At 38.2% G+C, this 22093-nt stretch overlaps 2 protein-coding genes across 2 annotated transcripts; both read right to left on the bottom strand.

Moving 5' to 3' along the window:
• Positions 1–8915: 8915 nt before the first annotated feature.
• On the bottom strand, positions 8916–13970 carry LOC149025575 (uncharacterized). The gene is made up of 4 exons (XM_089145779.1): positions 13487–13970; positions 13176–13397; positions 9588–9613; positions 8916–9514 (listed from the first exon to the last, which is right to left on the bottom strand). Exons 1-4 carry the CDS (start codon positions 13853–13855, stop codon positions 9304–9306), a joined length of 828 nt encoding a protein of 275 aa, XP_089001905.1. The 5' UTR covers positions 13856–13970; the 3' UTR covers positions 8916–9303.
• A 1311-nt stretch (positions 13971–15281) lies between these two features.
• On the bottom strand, positions 15282–16997 carry LOC149025574 (anthocyanidin-3-O-glucoside rhamnosyltransferase-like). The gene has a single exon (XM_089143145.1). It carries the CDS (start codon positions 16895–16897, stop codon positions 15521–15523), a length of 1377 nt encoding a protein of 458 aa, XP_088999271.1. The 5' UTR covers positions 16898–16997; the 3' UTR covers positions 15282–15520.
• Between the last annotated feature and the right edge of the window lie 5096 nt (positions 16998–22093).

The raw sequence follows: 22093 nt of genomic DNA, 5'->3' as shown, positions 1-22093 counted from the left end.
ATTTAATCCAGAATACACTCCAATGTTCAAACAGAGATTTCCCTAAAATCCTAGCTTCCCTAAACTTGGGTATTCTCAAAATAAGTTTTACCACTGCAGTAGAATCTCTCCCTTTATTCTTATAATCCCAAATCTCATAATTAGTAGGTCATAAGTCTGAATCTGTTTTTCTCAAAAAAAAAACACAGAGACAACTTGAATTTAGATATAAAAAGACAGACAATCATGTCTCTCATAAATTCCAAATGCAGCAAGCAAAAGGGACGTGAGGCAACATGGAAGTATTTTAAAACATGGTGTACTGCTATAGGATAACTTTGTGATTTGCTTACCTGTTAACCTTATGGATCTAAGCTGTTCATTGTGTTTTCTGGTCCTCTCTTTTGCAACCCTTCTCTGAATCTAATCATTGTTGCACTATTTCCGTGGGAATCTCTGTTTAATTGCATTAGGTGCCCTCAAAGGTCAATGTCGTTTGTTAAATATCAACTGGGCTAATTGGTGACCTGGAGTTGGATTATGATGAGTTACAAGTTAAACTTTTAAGTACAACTACATCATCATGAAGCTCATCTCTCTCAATTGAACTTCCAGTGCAGCAAGATAAAAACCAGGACAAGCAGGGAAGGTGAGATCATAACAGATAATGGGATTTGCAGTGCAATACCTGGACCTGATATTGGTCCCAACAGGGCTCCTGATTATGTTCTCCTATCATCTCTACCTTTTCTACAAAATCCGGAAAGACCCCTTATCAACAAGCATCGGTTTTGAAAACCTCAACAGGAAGGCTTGGGTTAAGCGCATGATGGAGGTATGCTTCGATGACTCTTAAATAGCCTAACTTTAGGGTTTTAATTGATCACCTCATAATCGTAATTACTAATGGTTATTTCATGTTTGAAACCTTGGGTGAAAGCAGAGTGATGCGACATACCTAAATCTAGCTCTTACAGTACTTTCAACAAACACGTACGGTGCAATCTACATGGCTACCATTTGCCTTACACTTACCTCCCTGATAGGGGCATTGGTGGGAAGCTCGAACGGCAAGCTCTTCGGTAATGTAGTTATTCTCGGAGACACAAGCTCCGGCACTGATTATCTCAAAAGCATCACGATGCTCGTATCTTTCATCTTGGCCTTCGCGTCCTTCGTCCAGTCCGCGAGGTGCTTCGTTCAGGCCAATTTCTACGTAAGTACGCCGAACACGGACTTGCCGGTGAACCTGGCTCAGAGGTCAGTGGTTTGGGGAAATTATTTCTGGCAGATTGCACTGAGGCTTCTTTACTTCGCGATGGTTTTCTTAGTTTGGAGTTTTGGGCCGATACCTATGTTCGTTGCATGCGTCATGACGGTGGTGATGTTGTCTTTCATGGACTCCAATTCTCAGCAATTGCATCATTATCGGCCACTGGTCGTGCCGGCGGCAAAGAAGGTTGTGGAAGATGTAGCCGCTGCAATCAGGGAAACAGAGCAGTGCGGGAAGCTGGTGGTGGAGGAGGTGGCCTCTACTTTTAAGGCAGTAGAACATCGCCACCATCATCATCATCACCATCGTAATGGCGTCTAGATTTGATCATATAAACGTATTTGGTAGCAGGAAGTTTTGAGGAGTTCTGTTGAGGAATGAAGCCGCAAACCCAAATTCCTCTCTTTCATCACTATCTTGTTAAATTTGATATCAAATCATATGATCAGCAATTACACCATTATCTGTCATTCTGTTCTTCAATTTCAAGAAAACATTCAATTTTAGCATGAGATCTTTGTAACATTATCAGGGGAGAAGGAAAGGAAAATAGTTTATTTTGGTAAAAATGAAAACATTTGAGAAGGAAATAATAATAATTACCATATAAAGTTCTAGAGGTTGCTTAGCTGGTAGAAGACTAACCCCTTATAATATGAAGTCAAAGAATTTGAATCCGGTTTATATGTAACTTATGAAGAGCATTTGTTTTTCAAATTCAAAAAATTTTGCAGATAAAGATTGTGATAAAAGATTGGTCAGAATCTTTTTTCTGCCATCGGATAAGTATCCCCATATAACATGCGATTTTCGGAGTAGCGAAGGATTAGCTGTGCTAAGAGAATTTGCAGCCTTTCTGCTATTCGTATTGGGCAAGAACACGGTGTGCACATATTTTTGTAATCATGTTTGTTAAATTTAGATGTAATAGACTCGCATCCTTGAGTCTTTCTATTTGCTCTGGCATATCCAAAATATGGTATCATTGTAGTAATAGTTTTTGCAGATGTTCTTCAACAAGGGTCAATCATTATCAAAAGTTCCATGGATTCTCATTTGCTGAAGGGCAGGCAGGTAGGTTATACTAAGTAAACATTAAATTGCAATATTTTGGATATTTCTAAGCTCCAGAACCATGTAGCAGTCGTCCTTGTGGCTCTCACTCTAGGTAACTCTCACTCTGGCGGTTGGTAACCCTTTCCAAGTGGCTGCACTCTGCTCCCTCAATTTTTTTTATTTTTTTGGAGGAGGCAAGTAGCCATTTCTTAATCATTTTCACTCTACTCTAAATAGCCTCTTCAAGATTTAAACCCTTGAAGTAGCACTAGCTCTGATATCAAATGTTGGATACTTAACCAATGTACCAAAAGCTCCGAAGCTAATGGGATGAGCTAAGTAAGCTTTTTGACTTATCCAATACTAAGCTGGCTCAATCTAGTATTCAAACATTAAATTGGTTTACAGAAATAGCTCTTGTACACTTATGAAAGTGATAAGGACAGTTATGAAGGCTTTTGAAGAATTCTTAGCCTGCAATATCATTCCTGATGACATTCAAATATTTTCATAATTTTTACACGCCTTCTAAATTTAGCTTAGAGTTATGAAATTTATGGGTTGAACTCATAAACCATACTAGAGTTCTTTTTTCCTTGTATATCTTTGTCTATTTTAATGAATTGGAGTTACCTCTACAACTAGAGTGTCAATAAAAAGAAAGAAAGTGAAACCAAAGCAACATTTAAGTTGAAGTATGCAGTTACCTCATATAGAAGGATGTCATCAATTTTCAAGCTAGCAAACATGGGGTGGACAAAGTTTAATTTAGATGCCCCGTTCCCCTACGGAGGAGCGAAAACTGGAGTAGGCATTGTGGCATGTGATCATATGGGATCGATTCTCCTTGTTGTGCCCGACCCACTTTGCGTTGGTTGAGTGATTGTTGGTGAAGCTCTTGGTGTTCAAGCTGCTATGTTGTATGCAATGCAAGAAGATTGGAGGAAGCTTGTGTTTGAAACTAATAACTTAGAGGGGGTGAACTGCAGCTTAGAGAAATCTTCTTCTCCTCTGGCGTGTATTGCCGCCATTGCATTTATCTTTGCACTTTGAAGATTGTAAATTTTCTTTTGTTTCTAACCCTGCAATACCTCACAGATGTCCTAGCTAGGAAGGCCCAGCGAGTAGAGTAACCAACTATTTGGCCGCCAATGATGATTCTGTAGTCTTGATTGCTCCTCAATAAATAAATTTACCTAAAAAAAAAAATTCCTCATCTTTTACCTTGTATTGTTTTACTTACCCCAGCCAGGGTCATGTCTGTTTTTTTACGACATCCGATCAAATTGGAATTATACAAAATAACAAAATAGAGTCACGTTGATTTAAATAATCTGTCATCCTGATAGATTCCTTGATTTCATGAGCCTAGCAACTTTATCAGTGTCATTTAACTAATTTTACTTTTCATCTCTTTAGTTTAAATGGAGCACTTTTGGAGCACTGAGCTGCATATGGTAAACATTGAATGAATGATCCGAGTCGAAATCTCGACTACTCGATTTGTATGTTTTTTTTTCTTCAACCATATCTACCTATAACCTTAAAAAAAAAAGTGTAAAATGAGTAGTCAATATTTTGATCTCAACCACTCAGTTAGAATGTGGTGCACAACACTAAAATTGAGCCTCCAGGGGGACATGAGAGAGAAATATCTGTGCACTTGTGAGACGATAGTTTCCAAGAAAGCCCAAGCAAACAGCTCCAAAATTATATTTCGCTTTCCATACCCTTGTGAGAAAGCCTCACTAATACTACTGGAAATTTGTGCAATCAATTTTCTTGTCAAAAATGACCATCCATTTCTTTGTAGATGTATGACATGTGTCTCCACGTCACATCAAATAGTTAAAATCCATCTATAAGTCACATCAACCTTTTAAATGATGTGACTCATAAATGAACTTCAACCTTTTGATGTAATATTGGGACACATGTCACATATCCTTGTCAGAAATGAACAAGAGAATGGTCCCAGTATTACTTAGAAGTTCAGAGAACTTATTTTGACCCACGAAATTAATATCTATAGACATGAAAACGAAGCAAGTAATCAATGCATTGATTATTTAGAAACCATTTCTTCATTTTTCGGTTGGAGGATTCATAAGAATACCCATTATTGAATCAAAGCGTCAATTAGCATGAGCCGTGGAGTATAATGAAAGAAAAGCCATTATTTTTTTATGGGCAAAAAAAAAACCATTTTTTTTTTTTTGGCCAAAAAAAGAAGCCATTATTTATATATTAGAAGGGGAAAGAGGGTATTCCACATACTGGTTTAATCAAATTGAAATCTTTTTAATTATAAAAAGACACCGCAGCCTAAGATTGTTCAACCCTAACAAATCAGAAAATCTTATTTTATTTTCTGGGCAGACAGGAAGGTGTGAGTGTATTTACCCAAAAAAAAATTAGTTAATGCACATGCAACCGTTATATGAAGTTCATATTTTTTTTATATGAAATTTGGAAACCGTTGCATGTTAAGAGAGCGTCATTGGCAAATCAAGACAAGTTGGTGAGGCCAAATGGGTTTCTTTTATCACTTAATCCAGAATACACTTCATTGTTCGAACAGAGATCTCCCTGGAATCCTAGCTTCACTGAATTTGGGTTCAAACAAATTTAAGTTTAACACAGCATTAGAATCTCTCCCTTTACTCATATAATCCATCCACATCTCATAATTAATAGGTTATAAGTCGAATCTTTTTTCTTAGCAAAATTAAAAACACAGAGACAACTTGTAATTAGATATAATAAGACAGACAATGATGTCTCTCACAAATTCCCAATGCATCAAGCAAAAGGGACGTGAGGCAATATGGAAGTATTTTTCTCCAAGTCTAAACATGATTTCTTCTACTTTACAACTAGACAACCCCTGGAGTTCAAACATGGTGTACTGCTGGTACTGTTCAAACTTTGTGATTTGCTTACCCGTTAACCTTTATGGATCTAAGCTGTTCATTGTACATGTTTTCTGTCTCTGAATCTAATCCTTGTTGCCCTTTGTTTCCATGGGAATCTCTGGTTAATTGCATTAGGTGCCTTCAAAGGTCAATTTCGTTTGTTAAATATCAACTGGGCTAATTGGTGACCTGGAGTTGGATTATGATGAGTTACAACTTTACAAGTTATCAAGTCAATACTTCCATTAAGTAAATAAACCAATGGTTCCTCCTATGTCAAGTTAAACTTTTAAGTACAACTACATCATCATGGAGCTCATCTCTCTCAATTGAACTTCCGGTGCAGCAAGATAGAAACCAGGAGAAGTAGAGAAGGTGAGATCATAACAGATAATGGGATTTGCAGTGCAATACCTGGACCTGATATTGGTTCCAGCAGGGCTCCTGATTATGTTCTTCTATCATCTCTACCTTATCTACAAAATCCAGAAAGACCCCTTATCAACAAGCATCGGTTATGAGAACCACAACAGGAAGGCTTGGGTTAAGAGCATGATGGAGGTATGCCTGATTAATCATCGATGACACTTAAATAGCCTAACTTTAGGGTTTTAATTGATCACCTCATAATCGTAATTACTAATGATTATTTCATGTTTGAAACCTTGGGTGAAAGCAGAGTGATGCGACATACATAAATCTAGCTCTTTCAGTACTTTCAACAAACACAAATGGTGCAATCTACATGGCTACCATTTGCCTTACTCTTACCTCCCTGATAGGGGCATTGGTGGGAAGCTCGAACGGCAAGCTCTTCGGTAATGTGGATATTATTGGAGACACAAGCTCCGGCACTGATTATCTCAAATACATCACGATGCTCGTATCTTTCATCTTGGCCTTCGGGTCGTTCGTCCAGTCCGCGAGGTGCTTCGTTCAGGCCAATTTCTACATAAGTACGCCGAACACGGACTTGCCGGTGAACCTGGCTCAGAGGTCAGTGGTTAGGGGAAATTATTTCTGGCAGATTGCACTGAGGCTTCTTTACTTCGCGATGGCTTTCTTATTTTGGAGTTTTGGGCCGATACCTATGTTCGTTGCGTGCGTGATGACGGTGGTGATATTGTCTTTCTTGGACTCCAATTCTCAGCAATTGCATCATTATCGGCCACTGGTTGTGCCGGCGGTAAAGAAGGCTGTGGAAGATGTAGCCGCTGCAATCAGGGAAAGAGCAGTGCGGGAAGATGGTGGTGGAGGAGGTGGCCTCTACTTTTAAGGCAGTAGAACATCGCCACCACCATCATCGTCATCATCATCATCATCGTAATGGCGTTCATATAAACGTAATTGGTAGCAGGAAGTTTTGAGGAGTTCTGTTGAGGAATGTAGCGGCAAACCCAAATTCCTCTCTCTCATCACTATCTTGTTAAATTTGATATCATTCTGTCTGTCCTTCAATTTCAAGAAAACATTCATTCTAGCAAAAGCATGAGATCCTTGTAACATTCCCATGGGAGAAGGAGAGGGAAATAGTTTATTTTTGGTAAATATGATCCATTTGAGAAGTAAATAAAGAATGTACCAAGTTTTAGCTTAATTGGTAAAAGACTAATACCTTAAGAATAGGGATGAAACCTCACCTTACCTTATCTAAATTATATGTAATTAATGAAGAGCATTTGTTTTCCAAATTCAAAATTTTTTAAAGACAAAGATTGGTCATATCCTTCCTTTTGATTTGATTGATCAACTACAAGATCTTAGAGAATTTTTTATTATTATTTTTCTAGAAGCTTTCACTCGACTTCTGGTAAGTTTTTTTTAAGATTTGAACCTTTGAAGTAGTGCTAGATATGATATCAAATATTGGATTCTTGCTTTGGACTAGTGCGCCAAGTGATTGTACTCTTCTCTCTGCTCCTTAGAATTTTTTTTTTTTTTTTCTGGGACAACAAGTAGCCCTTTCTTGATAGTTTTCATTCTACTCCAAGTAGCCATCTTTAGGATTTGAATCCTTGAAGTAACGGATACCAAATATTTGATACTTGACTAGCATACCAAAAGCTCCAATGCTAATGGAACGAGTTAAGACAAGCCATTTAACTTATCATATACTAAGGTGGTTCAATCTAGTACCCAAACACTAAATAGGTCCTATTATGCACATAACAAATTTATTTACAAAAAAAGCTCTTACACACCTATGGAAGTGATAAGGTCAGTTATGAAGGCTTTTGAAGAATTCTCAGCCTCTAGTATCATTTCTGATGACACTCAAATATGTTCATGATTTTTACATGCCTTCTAAATTTATTAACTCTCATTGGAACCCCATCCAAAAGATTTCTTCCAACTAAATTGTGGTGCAACATGGAATGAGGAGACTAATAAGGGTGGTCTGGAGTGATCAATAGAGATGATCGAAGCAACCCAGTTTCAGCTTATTCTAGTGGTACTCTTGGCGTTTCTGCTTTAATGTTGGACGCTTATGCTCTCAAGGCAAGTCTCTTGCAAGCAGCAAAAATTAAGATTAAAAAGTTGATTGTTGAATTTGATTGCTTTGACTTGATCAACCAAATCAATGGCTCTTCAAGACCTTTCACAGAGATTGTAAATTATTTGTCAAGATATCCTCAACCTAAAACCCTCATGTTGTACTTCATTATACGATTCATATAGGATTCATCTGTCTAGATATCATCATATACATCCAAAAAGTTGTATGCTTTGGAAGAAGCTTGTACAATTTGGGAAGAAGTTTTGATTTATATAAAATGAGAATTTATTTCAACCAATATGCCCCTAGGCACCGTCATTCATAACATAGAACTCACCATTGGAAAGGGTGGGCAATTATGAATAGATTTTGTAGCATTCATCATTATTTACTTTAGTTTTAGTCTTTAAGTTTTTCTTACCCCCATAAACATAAAGAAAAATGTGAAAAATGTTATGTGAATAAAACATTACTAAACCATAAACTCTATTTTTCAGTGTGTTTCAAGGAACTCCAACCTCGTGGCTGATGCCTTGTCTCAATTAGCCCTCTCGGTTGAGCTACCGACTATTTAGCATGAAATCCAATCCTTAGCTTCTCCATCTTTATAGGGAGGATGCCTTCGCTTGTATTAGCTCTTCTTCTCAATAAATTTATTTCTAACTATAAAAAAATGCACATAAACCAGCCCGGGCAAAAACGAGAGAACTTACCAACTTAAGGTTTTGTCAAATTTAAACCGATTAATATATAGAATATTAAAGCCGTACATGGTTCGTAGGGTGACGTTTTTTTTTTTGTTTTTGGTAAACAAACTTACATTTGCATGGTTGATCAACCATTTGTTGGACTATACCTCATAAATCTTCTAGATTAAGAGGTTGTCATAATCATATTCGCGTAACCTGGGGAGCAAGAAATAGTGTAGGATATCCCTTACGTCTCACTCTCTACATTAATTGTGGTTAGCTGACTCACGCAACCATTTCTCCTTTCTCATGGTTCCAATTTCACATATGAGTAGCGTGACCTGGTGAACAACTGAACAAGAAAATGGTGGATGCTTTCCTACTTACCTTGTATAGAGTACCAGATGATGATAGAGATGAATGTTTCCGATGTTGGGGTTGACCCAATCCTTCAGGAAAAGCTCTGGGCCGAATTCTGAAAAAGCAAATCTCAGAAATGACCTCAACCAAACGAGAGTTTAATTGATACTGCCAAGGATAAAGAAGGAAGCCCAAAAATCTGTCATCAATTTTGATACTCTAAAACTAAATACCTTGAAAAGGCCTTACCCATTGCACTAGTCTCACGCCATTTTCTGGGAAGGGCTATAATGTACACAGCCTTAATCCCACCTCATAGAAGGCTGTTTGACGACTTGAACCCAGAAAACCTTATAGAAAGTGACACCCCCAGCTTCAGGAAATGGTGGGAATTTTGATCAAGGAAATAGATACACTATCTGATACAAATGCTCATGTATTCAATCACTCATCAAAACAGAACATAGATACCTATCGCTGCTGCAGCGTTCCATGTTCACTGATCTCACTCGGTGGAATTTGAATGCCTTGCCATCATTCTTTAGAACTATCCTCATCAGAAGCTTGCTTTCCTTCACTGCTGCTGGATTTATCATTTTCTATAATTGGATTTTGTTTGCTTTTATCTACAGTTGCTCCACTTGTCATGGAGTTGATTGCCAACTGCCCCGAGTAGAGGAATAAACCAATAGAATTGAAGGCAAAAATAAACGTAGCCAAATAGCACAACCCATTGACTATGGTCCTGTAGAAGATGCACTCAATATCAGATACAAATGAATATACATGCAAATGCTGTACATTGCAGAGTGGCCTACCTTACTGTTATCGTTATTTGACGAACCTGTTTCACAAGAAAAAGTATGTTAAAATTACAGAAGACTGGATTATATGATGATGGCTAGACTAAAAAAAACAAGTCAGTAATATCTTCTGTTTTAATGGGCCACATACAAGGCTCTCATCATCTCAATTAAAAAAAATGTCAAAACTACAAATTTTAACCTTAATTAAAGCTTCCACAACTAATAATCAAAGCACAAATCAGTTGAGCAACTTTGAATCAATCAGAGTACAGTATTCTATTGGGATGCATGATTTGATTAAAAAGATGAAGGATCTATCCATTCTCTCCCCCCCAAAAACCAACAGCGTGTACATGTTCTCATTCATAGAATCTGGGGGTTCATTTTGGCTTCATCTTGTAAAACCATAACCATTTTAGGCACTCATTGGTTGGATTTCAGTTTCGATTTCAAATTGATTACTTATAAATCAATGGATAACTTTTTCAATAAGAAATTGAAAAAAGTAGATTGTATCTTTCTCGGATATGACAGAACATTTACAGAGAATGTGAGGCTGGAGCAGGGTTGCAAACTTGAATGGTCATCTGCCATTTTAGGATCTCCAATCCTCTCTAGTCATTTTCACCCTCTTCCCTCTGAAAATAAAGACAAAATCTTAATCTGTTCCTGGATCTGTTTTAACTTGTTTCTTATCCCTCCCACTCTCTCCCCTTCTAAGAACAGAGCATGATCTCAAGCATGTGGCTTTGACTGACCTTTGATTGTCATTCAAACAATCATCTTACTATACATGCCCAGCATGGATAAGAAGCAGCTCATGAATTTGATATTAGTGAGTGGCATCTTACTCCAGACAGCTGAAGGGGATGCAGAAAAGGAAATGAGGCTGTGGAATAGGGCAAGGTAACATAAATACGGGGATTGGAGATGACTATACCACCTCAAACAACTCTCTCTAAGTATGTTATGTATCAAGCTGCTCAGAACCCTGCTCTTACAATTATTCCTCACTTTACTCTTCCTAGTTTTCTTACTTATCCATCTCAACATCCTCATCTCTGCAAAACCCAGTTTGCTTAAATGGTACTTCTTCACCACTCAGCATTCCACCCAACACATCATAGCTGGTCTAATGATAGTCCTTTAAAACTTCCCTTTAAGATATAAACGGATACGCTGATCACTCAGAACAGTGGTTGCCCCTTGAACTTCATCCACCCAATTGATACCCTCCTTGTTAACGATTGATCCCAAATATCTATAGTGATCACCAAGCAAGAACTCTCTCTCATCAATATTAACCACCTGATTGTCTGTCCGAAGAGACTAAAATAACAAACCAAATATTTAGTCTTAGTTCTGTGTATCTTGAGACACAATCTCCATATCTTTCCATAAGCATACTCAAAAATCTTTCTAACAATCTCTATATCTTTCCAAAAATCGATAATAATTTCCCCATTAACGATCTTCCTGCATAACCTGAATTCTTTTTCCAGATGGTAGTCTCCTTTACAAACTCAGTTTCAATCATAACATCATCATATGGCTCATTAACTTTATGCCGCTGTAATTAAGCATTCTGGGTATCTCCTCTCTTTTTGTAGATTGGGACCAAAAGGCTTGTCCTCCATTCATCAAGCATTTTCCTAGAAGACATTATCTTATTTTACAACTTGCTTAGCTATGATAGACAAGGTCCTACAATCTTTCACGCTTCAACTGGGATCTCATCTGGACCTAGAGCGTTGCCTACTTTCATGATTTCATCTCTTACCATTTCTCTCACCTCCTATATCCTAATTTTTTTCTGGTGCATGTGTGTGCCTGTATTACGTGAGTTGGTGTCCCTACGAATAACGTTGTCTGTCTCCCTATCAAATAGTGTAGTCTTAATTAGGGAGCCTGTAGGTGTATTCTTCCCAACCCTCTTCAGTGTCTTCATCCTTTATAAGAAATCTGCAGTCCTCCCTTTTAATACATCGAACATGGTTAGTCATCTTTTATCTCACTTTAGATATTTTAAAAATGGCCTTTTCCACATCCTCAGAATTCATGTCAAACAGAGTCATATTTTTTTTGCTTTTGCATTCCCCCAGTCTTCTTAGCTTTGTCCCAGCAAGATTCAATCTTGTCTGATCCTGAACCTCTTAAGACCTTTGCTAAGTTATTTCTTGGTCTCAATGGCTACTTGGACTTCACCATTCCACCACTAGGTCTCTCTAGTGGCACGTTGAATACCTTTTGACTACTCAAGGACCTCTTTAGCAACATTCTTTGTACAGGCCCCCATCTAATCCCCTATCATACTGGTGCCTCCACAGTCACCCTAAGTCCCAATTTTCTTGTTCGACCACTTTATCTACCAATGGTGTCACAGATTACCCTTTTAACTTCTACTACTTGATGGAATGCAAAATAGAATACGGAAATACCTGGGGGTCTATATCATAATTATGACCCCCAACTGTTCTCCAAAAACTAAGGTGTAAAATCAAACACTCCGAAAATTTGAAATCACCCCCTGAAATCAAAATCCAACCTAAGACAGCCTTAGGAGTCAAGAGTTGGCATTTGGCATTTTTTTTTCTTTTTTTTTTTTTGGAAAATTTCCCAACTTAATCCCCAACCGAGCTTCACACCTTCATCCACCATCTATCCTTCCCTGTATACCCGAGGTTACTAACAGCGGTGGCACCAGTGTCAACATCTTCCTACAGAGGATGTATGACTAATGCGTAACTTAGTTAATGCTGTAACTCAGGCCAAAACCGCTAGAGGATATTTGTGATGCCATCAAAGAGAAATATGTACAAGGTGAATTAAAAGCCATCAAGTTCCAAGATCTTTCTTCCACAGAACTATGTCTGTTTGGAGAGAGGCACAAAGCAATGAAGCTCAATTTGCTTTTTGAGTCCTAAATATAAATCGCTGGCCAATTCCACTCCTGCTTATATCTATTATGGTGAATAAATATTCAACTTGCAAGAATAATGCAACTGAGAACTACATCAATAAATAAAATCAAAGCTCACGACCTCAATAGGCACAAGAAGATGTTCAGAAGATTGCAATCAAATGTCGAAAATCACAAGCAAGAAGCTGGATGTGTATCAGAACTTGAATAAGAGACCAGCTTGTCACACAACCCAACCAAGGGCAGAAACATTTATCAACAATAACATACACAAGAAGCAACGAGAAAATACAAACAATTTTATTTGAAATTATTCACTCTCCTTACTACAATATTTCAAAATGATATTCCTACACCTAAGATGTCAGTCACTTAACCAAAGCAGTACTCAGAAATCAGCATTACAATTCCTCACTGTCATAGAAGTGCAGAGAAAAAAAAGTCCAACTCCTCTAACTTGCTAAAACAAGTAAAGCAACATTCAGCGGTTGCAGTCCAACATATTGAACAAATGGAGTGTAAGAACAATGGTTGAATTGTTTAGACAAAGTAAAGATTGAAGCTTCATTCGGAAGTCTAAAATTTGAACATGAATTATTGAAAGTGCCAATGAGATAAGTAGAAGTGAGGGACATATTCAGAAACACCGGAAATTTTTGAGAGGAAAACACGGTACAAACCGAGAAGCTATCGGAGAGAGTCTGCCGGTTGAGCGCCGCCTCTATAGTGGTGGTGAACTTATACAGCACAAGGGCGATAACGCCAGCCGTGAGTCCTCCCAACAATGCCTGTGCTGGGGAAGGAGATGACCCCGATCCACCACTGACCGGCTTCATTGCCTTGAGACTATCCAATGCCTCGTCCTTGAGAGTTCTTTTTGTGACACCACCGGACCTTAGTCTCTGAAACAAAACAACAGAATCCAGAACTCGATTAAAAAGGGAATTGAATCGCATCAAACAGGACGGAAGCTTCAGATAACAGTGATTACCAGTTCTTTAGCTCGTTTGGCACGGCGTCTTACTGAACGGAAGAGGAAAACAGAGATAGCGCCGGTGAGAAGTACACTGGTGGTGACTTGTAGCGTAGAAGGATTATCATTGGTTGCAAAGATAGATGAAGATGAAGACGAAGGAGGGAGTTCGATTGGTCCATCTTCCGGTAGGGTTTCTGAAGTTACAGAGGTGGTTTCGGAGAGCTGAGCCTGCAATGGTCCAAGTCTGGTTCGGTAGTGAGCGCGATCCGAGGTGCCTCTGTAGCAGCAGGAGGAATAATAAGAAATGGTAGTTAAAAATGGATAGGAGGGAGGAGAAGGAGATGAGAGGAAGCTGTGGGGAAGGAGATTCATAGACTGCAACATTGATTTGGGTCGAATCTGTGACTAGAGAGAGATTCTAACTACGATCCCATCGTCGGTTCTTGCCCTTCTGCAGGAGTTCAGAAGCTCGGCCTTCACTTCACCCCTATCTTCTTTTTTTTTGAAATATCTGGATCGCTTGTCACGTATGGTCGACATGATCTTCAAGTTTGAACCGTTGATTGGGCCAGCAACAATTGGGCCGCAATTTGCCTATCGAACAGCCCGGCATGGAATTTTGTCTTTCCGCTGGGTGGGCTGGGATTGTTTGGGCTTTAACCTGAGGTTAATTGCCCTTTGGGTTTTTTTGTGGGCCTAAGACATGAAGGTGGGGAGAGTCCTCATCCAGTCTTGTGTCCTTGTTGAATGAAGAAGAGCAGTCTTCAAGTCCTACTGATGTTGACATGGTTATTTACAATATTAATGCCTTATCTTCTTGTTTTATTGGATGTAAGTTTTCGTTTTTATCTAAGGGAGGGGAATTTGTTCGCCCACTCCTTAGCTAGGAGGGCCCTGTCCGTTTCCAGCACAACATATTGGCCATCTTCCACTCCTTGCATGGGTCTGTGAATTGTGGCTCAGGAACCCTTGTGTTTTGCTGGTGCTGATCAATGAAATGTGGGTTACCAAAAAAAAATTGCAAGAGGAAGTAAACTAGTAAAGAGAAGTAAATGAAATGTTCTTAAATTAAAATAAAAGAAGAAGAAAAGGGGGGGAAAATTTTTGTTTCATAATGTCATATGACTTTTTTTTTTAGGTAAAGGATCAATTATATAATAAAAAATATAAAAAATTACAAGAGGAAAATTTTGAAGTTTGCAACATTTCCACCCACGTGAGGTAGAGATATGTGTGAAATTATTCTATAAACCTAAACTGAGGTCTTCCCATTGCATCGGCTTCTATCGGTTGAAGCATCATCCCAGTTCACACATGTATCTGAAAAGATATGTGGTCTATCTTTAGCCGCAATTTGCTAGGTAATCTAGCTACCGCTATATTTGCTTCTCTCAATAATGAGCGATTTTCCATTCCATTGAATCCAAGACAACAACCGCTACGATATAAACCAAGGAGGCTTCTTTTTTATGGTTAGGAAACAATTGCTGTTGAATTAAATTTTATAAAAAAAATATTTATAGATTCAATTCCTTGTCTTCTCTACTAGAGCATTCATTTCTGCCTCAAAGTTTGTTTTCACCCCCAATAAGTAACGAAAACACCTGTAAAATTTGAGCCTTTTCATCCCTCAATGACTACATAATCACAATTTCCTCTGGAACTGAACAAGGCATTGCATGTCCCTGGGAAGTTGGGTTGGAGGCACCTTCTTTTTTGTTTTAGAGTGACTAGAGGCCAATAGTCACTAGAAAAAGTAATAACCATGCGTTTAATGTTAAACCATATCTATGCATGGATTCCTTTGCACACGCCATTCGAAGAAATTATACTTTCTTGAAAAGTAGTGTTTAAAACATGTTTTAACAGATGATATGACGAAAGTGCTACCAAGAAAGAAAAAAAATGACCAAGATCCATTTAGCAACGGATCCACTTGAATAACTGACTAGAAGAAGGAAAGACATAGCTAGGACAGCTTTCATTACGTAGTGGCTTAAGCGTTCACCAAAGAAGGCTTCTTAAATTCGAGCTTTCTTAATTAACCTCCTAATTTAGCACCAAATCCCTCATCTTCTGGAACAGTTGATCCACGTAACTGGATTTGATATCCTCGTTCAAGAGAAGCTCCTTCAACCGGCAATGGTTGCCCCTCACCTCTTTCCAAACTGGGCCATCTTCATCCACCATAACAGAACTCACAGCTTTGCTTACACTCTCCCTCGAGAACCAACCATCCTCGTCTCTCCTTTCCACCTCCACCCCAACCTTAAGGTCTCTACTCATCAACCTTGCATTCAGAAACTGGTCTCCCTTCTGCGGCAACAGCACCAGCTGACACTCGCTCGCCACCGCCTCCGCCAGTGATCCAAACCCTGCATGACACAGGTACCCACCTACGGCCTTGTGCTCCAATATCAACTGCTGCTGAACCCATCCGCTATGGATCAACCCTCGTTGTTTTACCCTCTCTTCAAACCCTTCTGGCAACGCTTCATCTTGTGTCAGACCGTCTGGGTACTTAAGAACCGCCATGAACGGCACGCCTGATTCTTCCAACCCAAGAACCAGCTCCTTTAGCTCCTCCTTGCTTAAGATACCGTCACTGCCGAATGAGCAAAACAGCACCGAACCAACCGGGAACTGATCGAGCCAACTGGCCCAACGGTCATCTAGAGTGTCGGTTCGTGGCTCGCTCAAGCTTGGTCCGGCCATCACAACTGGTTTCTTGTACTGTTCCGATATGTAATTGCAGTATTTGTTCTCCATCTCGGCACAGGTTTTCAGAACGATCATGTCGGCACCCTTCATGGCCATGACTACTCGTTGATGAAGTGACAAAATTCCATCTGGGGCGATGAAAGCGAAAAGAAGCTGTTTGGCTTCGTGGGCTCGCAAGGCTACGCCGGTGGGTGGAAACCCTGGTGGTGGTTGAGTCAAGTCTTCGTGGTTAGAACATGCAGGGACGAGGTGGTAGGCGACGGCGGTGGCGCTGGTAACGCAGTAGAAAACCGCCTTTATGCCAAGGGCATGAGCGATGGAAGGAACGTAGTGCACGAACTCGTACACGACGATGTCCGGCTTGAGTCGACTCAGAGCAGCTTCAACCTGGGCTTGCAAAGAATCGGTGGCCAGGAGGAGCTGAGTCAGTTTAAATACTGGCGAGTCAGCGCTCAGATCCGAGTTTGGGAGCTGAGTTGGTGGTACTGAGACATCAAGCGGGATTAATTGAATACGATCTGGAAATTTGAGCAAGGGCTGGATCTTGGGTATGTTGTCACGAGTGACTAAGAAGGAAACTTTGAAACCATTGGAATTGGAAGCTACTAGATGATTAGAGAGTTGGATGAAGGGATTAACATGGCCGAAAGGGAGCCAAGGAAACATGGCTACATGGATAGCCTTGTGTTCTGTGGTTGAGGCCATGGTGATCGAGGGTGGCCAGAAGAAGCTAGCAGAAGCAAGCACAGGAGCAGTGGAGGGGAAGAGCGTTAGGTTCTCGAGCTAGCAGACTTATATGAATATATATATATATATAAAGGGGGAAGAGAGGAATCGTTAGATGGTAGATATATTACAGGAAGGCACGCAAGAACACTTTTCCATTCTTTCACACATATAAACTACCTACAGTTTCTTTACCAGTAAACCCAACCATCCATCCTATCTTTTTCGCGGTGGTTAATGGAAATTAATTCCTCGTTTCAATTTTCGTCCTAATTAAGTGTTGGAATGTGACTTTGGCTGAAATTTTGATTTCTACCGTCGAGATCGAAGTCTCAACCGAAATTTTGAATCTAACGATTGTAATTTTGGCTTGAGGGTCTGCAAATTTAATGCCTATGATTCAAGCTTTTTAGGATTTTGACTTGTGTGGAAGGAAATTCAAGCTTTTTCGAATTTGACTTGTGTGGAAAGAAACGTATGAAAACAAAAAAGAAAGAGGCTTGGTTTCACCACTAGAACAGTTCTACATTGATGCATGAGATTGACTTTAGCAGATTCAAGAAGCAGACATGAATGTAGGGCTCAGAATAGACATTTACGTTAGGGGTTCAAGATCTGTATCGTGGCTACACTAATCTAAGAAGCAGACATGAATGTAGGGCTCAGAATAGACATTTAGGTTAGGGGTTCAAGATCTGTATCGTTCATGCGCAATATTGTTGCCAGATTGAAAATCTTGACCATTGGGGGGAAGGTGTTATGTATTAAGTTGAATCCCTAATCTAAATGTCTATTCTTTATCGTTGTTTACCACTTATTTAATTGTACAATATGGCTGCCAAGTGTTGCGCATTAAGTTGAACCCCTAATCTGTTATCTATTGTTTTCTATTTATTTAATTGTACCGGGTCCTACCTTTTGATGAAATCCAGTTTCTTAATATTTTATTTTTGTGGTTTACTATGTCCTGTAATTTCTTGTGTATTTCGAGGGCATCAACATGTTAATTGATGCTCTGACTAGGAAGGCACCATCCTTGTCGAGACCAACAGCTTGGCCTAATTTTGATCCTTGGTTGGTGAAGTTTTTGCTAGCTAAGGGATGTATTCGTTAATTTTCTTTATGAAGTTCTAGTTTTCTACCAGAAAGAAAAGATTTTTTATTCTTTTTTTTTAGTAGAAAGCAAATTCATTCAAGGCATTTTGAGAACAAAGATCCAAAAGCACAAGAGAGGTCAAGGTGTCAATTGCGTACCGAAACCGTTAAACCGTACCAAACCGTGCTGTCTAAAACCGCACCGTACCGAAACCAAATTTATCTATTTTAAAATCTAATGAATTGGCAATCACATTGGATTCTCTACAATAAAAACACGTCGTCCATTCAACCCCTCTCTTTTTTTTTTCTTCTTCTTCTTTTTTTTGGGTAGAAAACAAATTCATTCAAGAACAAATTAAACAAGAGTTACACAAGGCATCTTGAAAACAAATTAAGATCTAAGAGCCAAGGAGAGGCACGAGGCCACATCTTAGTTAAGGTTGTAACTGAGTTAGGGACCAACCGGAAGTATAAAACACCCATGTACTAAAAAGTGACAGGGCCAAGTTGCTTTAGGGCTGTTTGGTTACATGAATTCAAAGATTTCAAATCTCTGGATTCATGAATCTGAGAACTATACCCGTTTGGTTGTAAAAATCTCTAGATTCATGAAATCTAGAGATTCACCTTTACAAAAAAAACACGAACTTCGGTTTTTTGTTGGGGGGGGGAACCCAGAGATTTCAAAAAAGCTATACATTTGCACATTCTCAAAAATCACGTCGATCAAATAGTTTTTTAGGATGAATCCACAGATTTCATTCCACAACCAAACATATAATTTTATAAATTATAACTCCATAGATTTGAATTCTATAGATTTGAAATCTCTAGATATTTGAAATCTCCAGACTCATCTAACCAAACAGGCCCTTAGACCATCATTTCAATTGTAATTTCTTAATTCTTCTCATCTCAACTTAAAATAAATAAAATAAGAACAACTTGTTGAAGAAAAATTCGTTTGATATTTTTTTTGGTAATTAAAATTCCTTTGATCTACTGCTTATAAAAAGAATTTATAAATAAAAAAATTGCAATAAGAAAACCTTAATTTTGAAAAGAAAATTATCTAATCCCTCAAAATCAGGATGGTCACTTATATAAAAGCTTATATATTCCCTCTTACTCAAGAGTCAAGATCACGCGGAAACCAACCTCACCAAACCGCTGTTTTTGCAGGAACTAACAAATAGGAATTGTAGGAGATGGCCATAAATGTCAAACTAGTTGTGGGGTGAACATCCCAAGTTGAGGGTTGTCAACACTCACCAAAAAATGGTAGATAGCAATATAGCATCATCTCATTGTCACTTCATGACCATGTAGTCTTTAAAGCAAAGAATTTTCTTGTTGAAATCTACCTTCTTTTTCCTGCATTCAATCCACCCTCTTCTTCATTTTCTTTATATTATGGTTGTGACTATATATATACCAATGAGTATTGAATTCGTGACGTCTTTATTAAGTGGTACCAATCATTACCGACTGAGTAATCTTTCGATATAAATAAAAAATAAAAGTATCTTACCATGCATCCTATCATTAATCGTAACAAAGTTGATCAAATATGATTTCGGGTTCTTTACTAAATCCAAGCTTATTCCTAGAGGCCTAAACTAGAGAGCCTAAATCACCTCTCCGTTGAGGGGAGAGAATCACATTGGGCTCACATCATCTACAATTCTCAATCATGCAATTCTCTGCAATTAACCTTTAGGATTTTGACATGTGGCTTCAAAAAATCCAATGGTCAATATAGAAACTCATATTAGAAACTACATCTTGTGAATTCCTCGATGAACTTTCAAATTCTTCTCTCTTTTTTTTTTCAAAATCGAATGAACACGCTGAAAGAAAGAGGATCCACCGTGAACTCTCAAACTTCATTTTACACATGTTGAAACAATGTCATTTACCTAAAGACATGAAGGTTTGGAAACTGTAGAATTTACAGCATCTAACATGTATAAAATATAATAGATGAATAGAAGAAAGATGTGGAAATAGATTGGGATTTATATCCTCTGTAATTCATTTCCCTACAATTCCCTTTTAGGATTGTGTCATGTGGCATTAAGTAATCCAACAGTTATCTAATTTAAACTAAATTTGAGTTTTATTTAAATTCATCCATAAATTAGAATTGAGAATTGTAGAGGATGTGAACCCAGAGGACATTGTTCTCCCTTGACACTGCATTGTCACACAATAGTGGTGGGACCAACTTATAAATATTTTAAATATAATATATAAGTGAGAATTTCAGTGGATTTTAGGTGGGTCTTGCCCTCATGTTGAGGTTTAAAAGAAACCAAACCTAACACAACCTATCACTACAGGACCAAGATATCCCACACTCAAGCTCAACGTTATCAAGGTTTTCGTTAATCCACGGTGGATTTAATTGACCATAATCCTAATCTTCATCCTAATTGATTTAGAATTGTCAAGTAAAAACCACGAGAAGTGGCTCAGTTGGCAAAGCCCAACGCTTCTACATAGGAGGTCAGAGTTCGAATCCTCTCGGATCAGGGGCAAAGCCCCGCCTATATCAATTATATAAAAAAACGTCTTGAAGATGTAGTCGTGGTGTGCATAAGCTGGCCCTTGTCATTAGCTTCTTTAACATTTACATGTCTACACATGACACGTTGGAGGTTAAATTTTTCTATAACCGTCAACCCAGAAGCCAGAGATACATTAAATGAAGTTGGCAGTGTTCGTACGAAAAGTTTTTAATAATTTATTCTCTTCACAGAAAATGTTTCTTTCTATCGTTATGTGCTCCCCATTTCGGAAAATAATTTATTCTCTTCACAGAAAATGTCGGTGGCAGAAGTTCTTTCTAGTTTCATCGTTATTGTGCTCCCCATTTCGGAAAATGTTCCGGATTCAGTAACAGCCTTTGCACTTGTTCTACCAAAAAAAACAGCCTTTGCACTTGTGATGTGAAAGCACGTGTACGGTGTATCCGTTTTGAGCTTGATTTGAACTCCTCTGTTTTGTTTGGCCAAAAAAAGAACTCCTTTGTTTTGTATGGTTTCTGGGCCCTGAAAGGCTGAACTCATTTGTTTCCAAAACTTCTCTTTTTTTTCAAGAGTATTCGTTTTAACGTTTGGCCTGAACCATCGGTTTTTGTGGGAAGCGCGAAATGATATCGAGATATCGAGATATCGCCATATTTTTTTTTTTTTTGTGTATGCTTTTTATACTATTTCTTGCACTTTTTAGGCGATTTCTCGCAATTGTATCACAATGATTCAAGACTCAAAAGTTAATGTGTTAAATGTAATTCGGAAAAAAATCTACATAGAATAACTTATAAATAGAAAAACTTTTTATAGTAAAATCATCAAGATTAATGGCAATCTTACCAACTATATTCTAGTGATCTAGTCCTCAAAAGTCAACATGCCAAATGTGTTAGGGGATATATACATGAAATAATTTATGAAACAATTTAATTATGAAGATATTTTGTAATAGAATCGTCGGTTAATCTTTTCAACTATGTCCGAATGATTTAGGCCTTAGAAGGTAACACTTAAATGTGGCTAGGCGGGAGATTTAAATGGAAATATATATTAAGAAATAATTTAAATTATCAAAGTCAACATGCCAAATGTGATTAGGGAAGAGTGTATCATGAAATAATTTATGGAAACAATTTAAATTAGTAATGAATCTTATAAAATAATCTTGAGTGATTTGATAATCGTTCCAATTATGTCCTAATGATGTAGGCTTTATAAGGTAACATATTAAATGTGACTAGGTAAGAGAATTTAAATGGAATAATTTTAGGAAATAATTCAAATTTACCACATATTTGCATCGTTAGGATAGGCATCAAATTTACCAAAATTATTGCATAAAATACTCAAAATTAGGCGAATTTCTATAGGGGCGAAATATCGCCGAGATTCGCGATATTTGCGATTCTAGAAATATCCGAAATTTCTTTCCTTGGCCTGAACTATCTTTTTGTGGGAAGGCAAATGTGACTTGCCTTATTACCACCAAAAAAAAAAAAAAAAAAGTGAATTTATTTTATTAACTTTTCTTTCTCTTCTC

Source organism: Hakea prostrata, chromosome 2 (genome assembly GCF_041222555.1).
Source record: "Hakea prostrata isolate BN-2017 chromosome 2, UWA_Hpros_2, whole genome shotgun sequence".
NCBI classification, from domain to species: domain Eukaryota; kingdom Viridiplantae; phylum Streptophyta; class Magnoliopsida; order Proteales; family Proteaceae; genus Hakea; species Hakea prostrata.
This window is presented reverse-complemented; position numbering and strand designations above follow the sequence as displayed.

Excerpts from the sequence above, each read along its gene's own strand:
- LOC149025575 (XM_089145779.1), bottom strand. The coding sequence starts at position 13,855 with ATGTTGCAGTCTATGAATCTCCTTCCCCACAGCTTCCTCTCATCTCCT. Across the intron at positions 13,398-13,486 it reads CCAAACGAGCTAAAGAACTG|AGACTAAGGTCCGGTGGTGT; the intron begins GTAATCACTGTT and ends GTTTTGTTTCAG. Across the intron at positions 9,515-9,587 it reads CAAATAACGATAACAGTAAG|GACCATAGTCAATGGGTTGT; the intron begins GTAGGCCACTCT and ends CATCTTCTACAG.
- LOC149025574 (XM_089143145.1), bottom strand. The coding sequence starts at position 16,897 with ATGGCCTCAACCACAGAACACAAGGCTATCCATGTAGCCATGTTTCCT.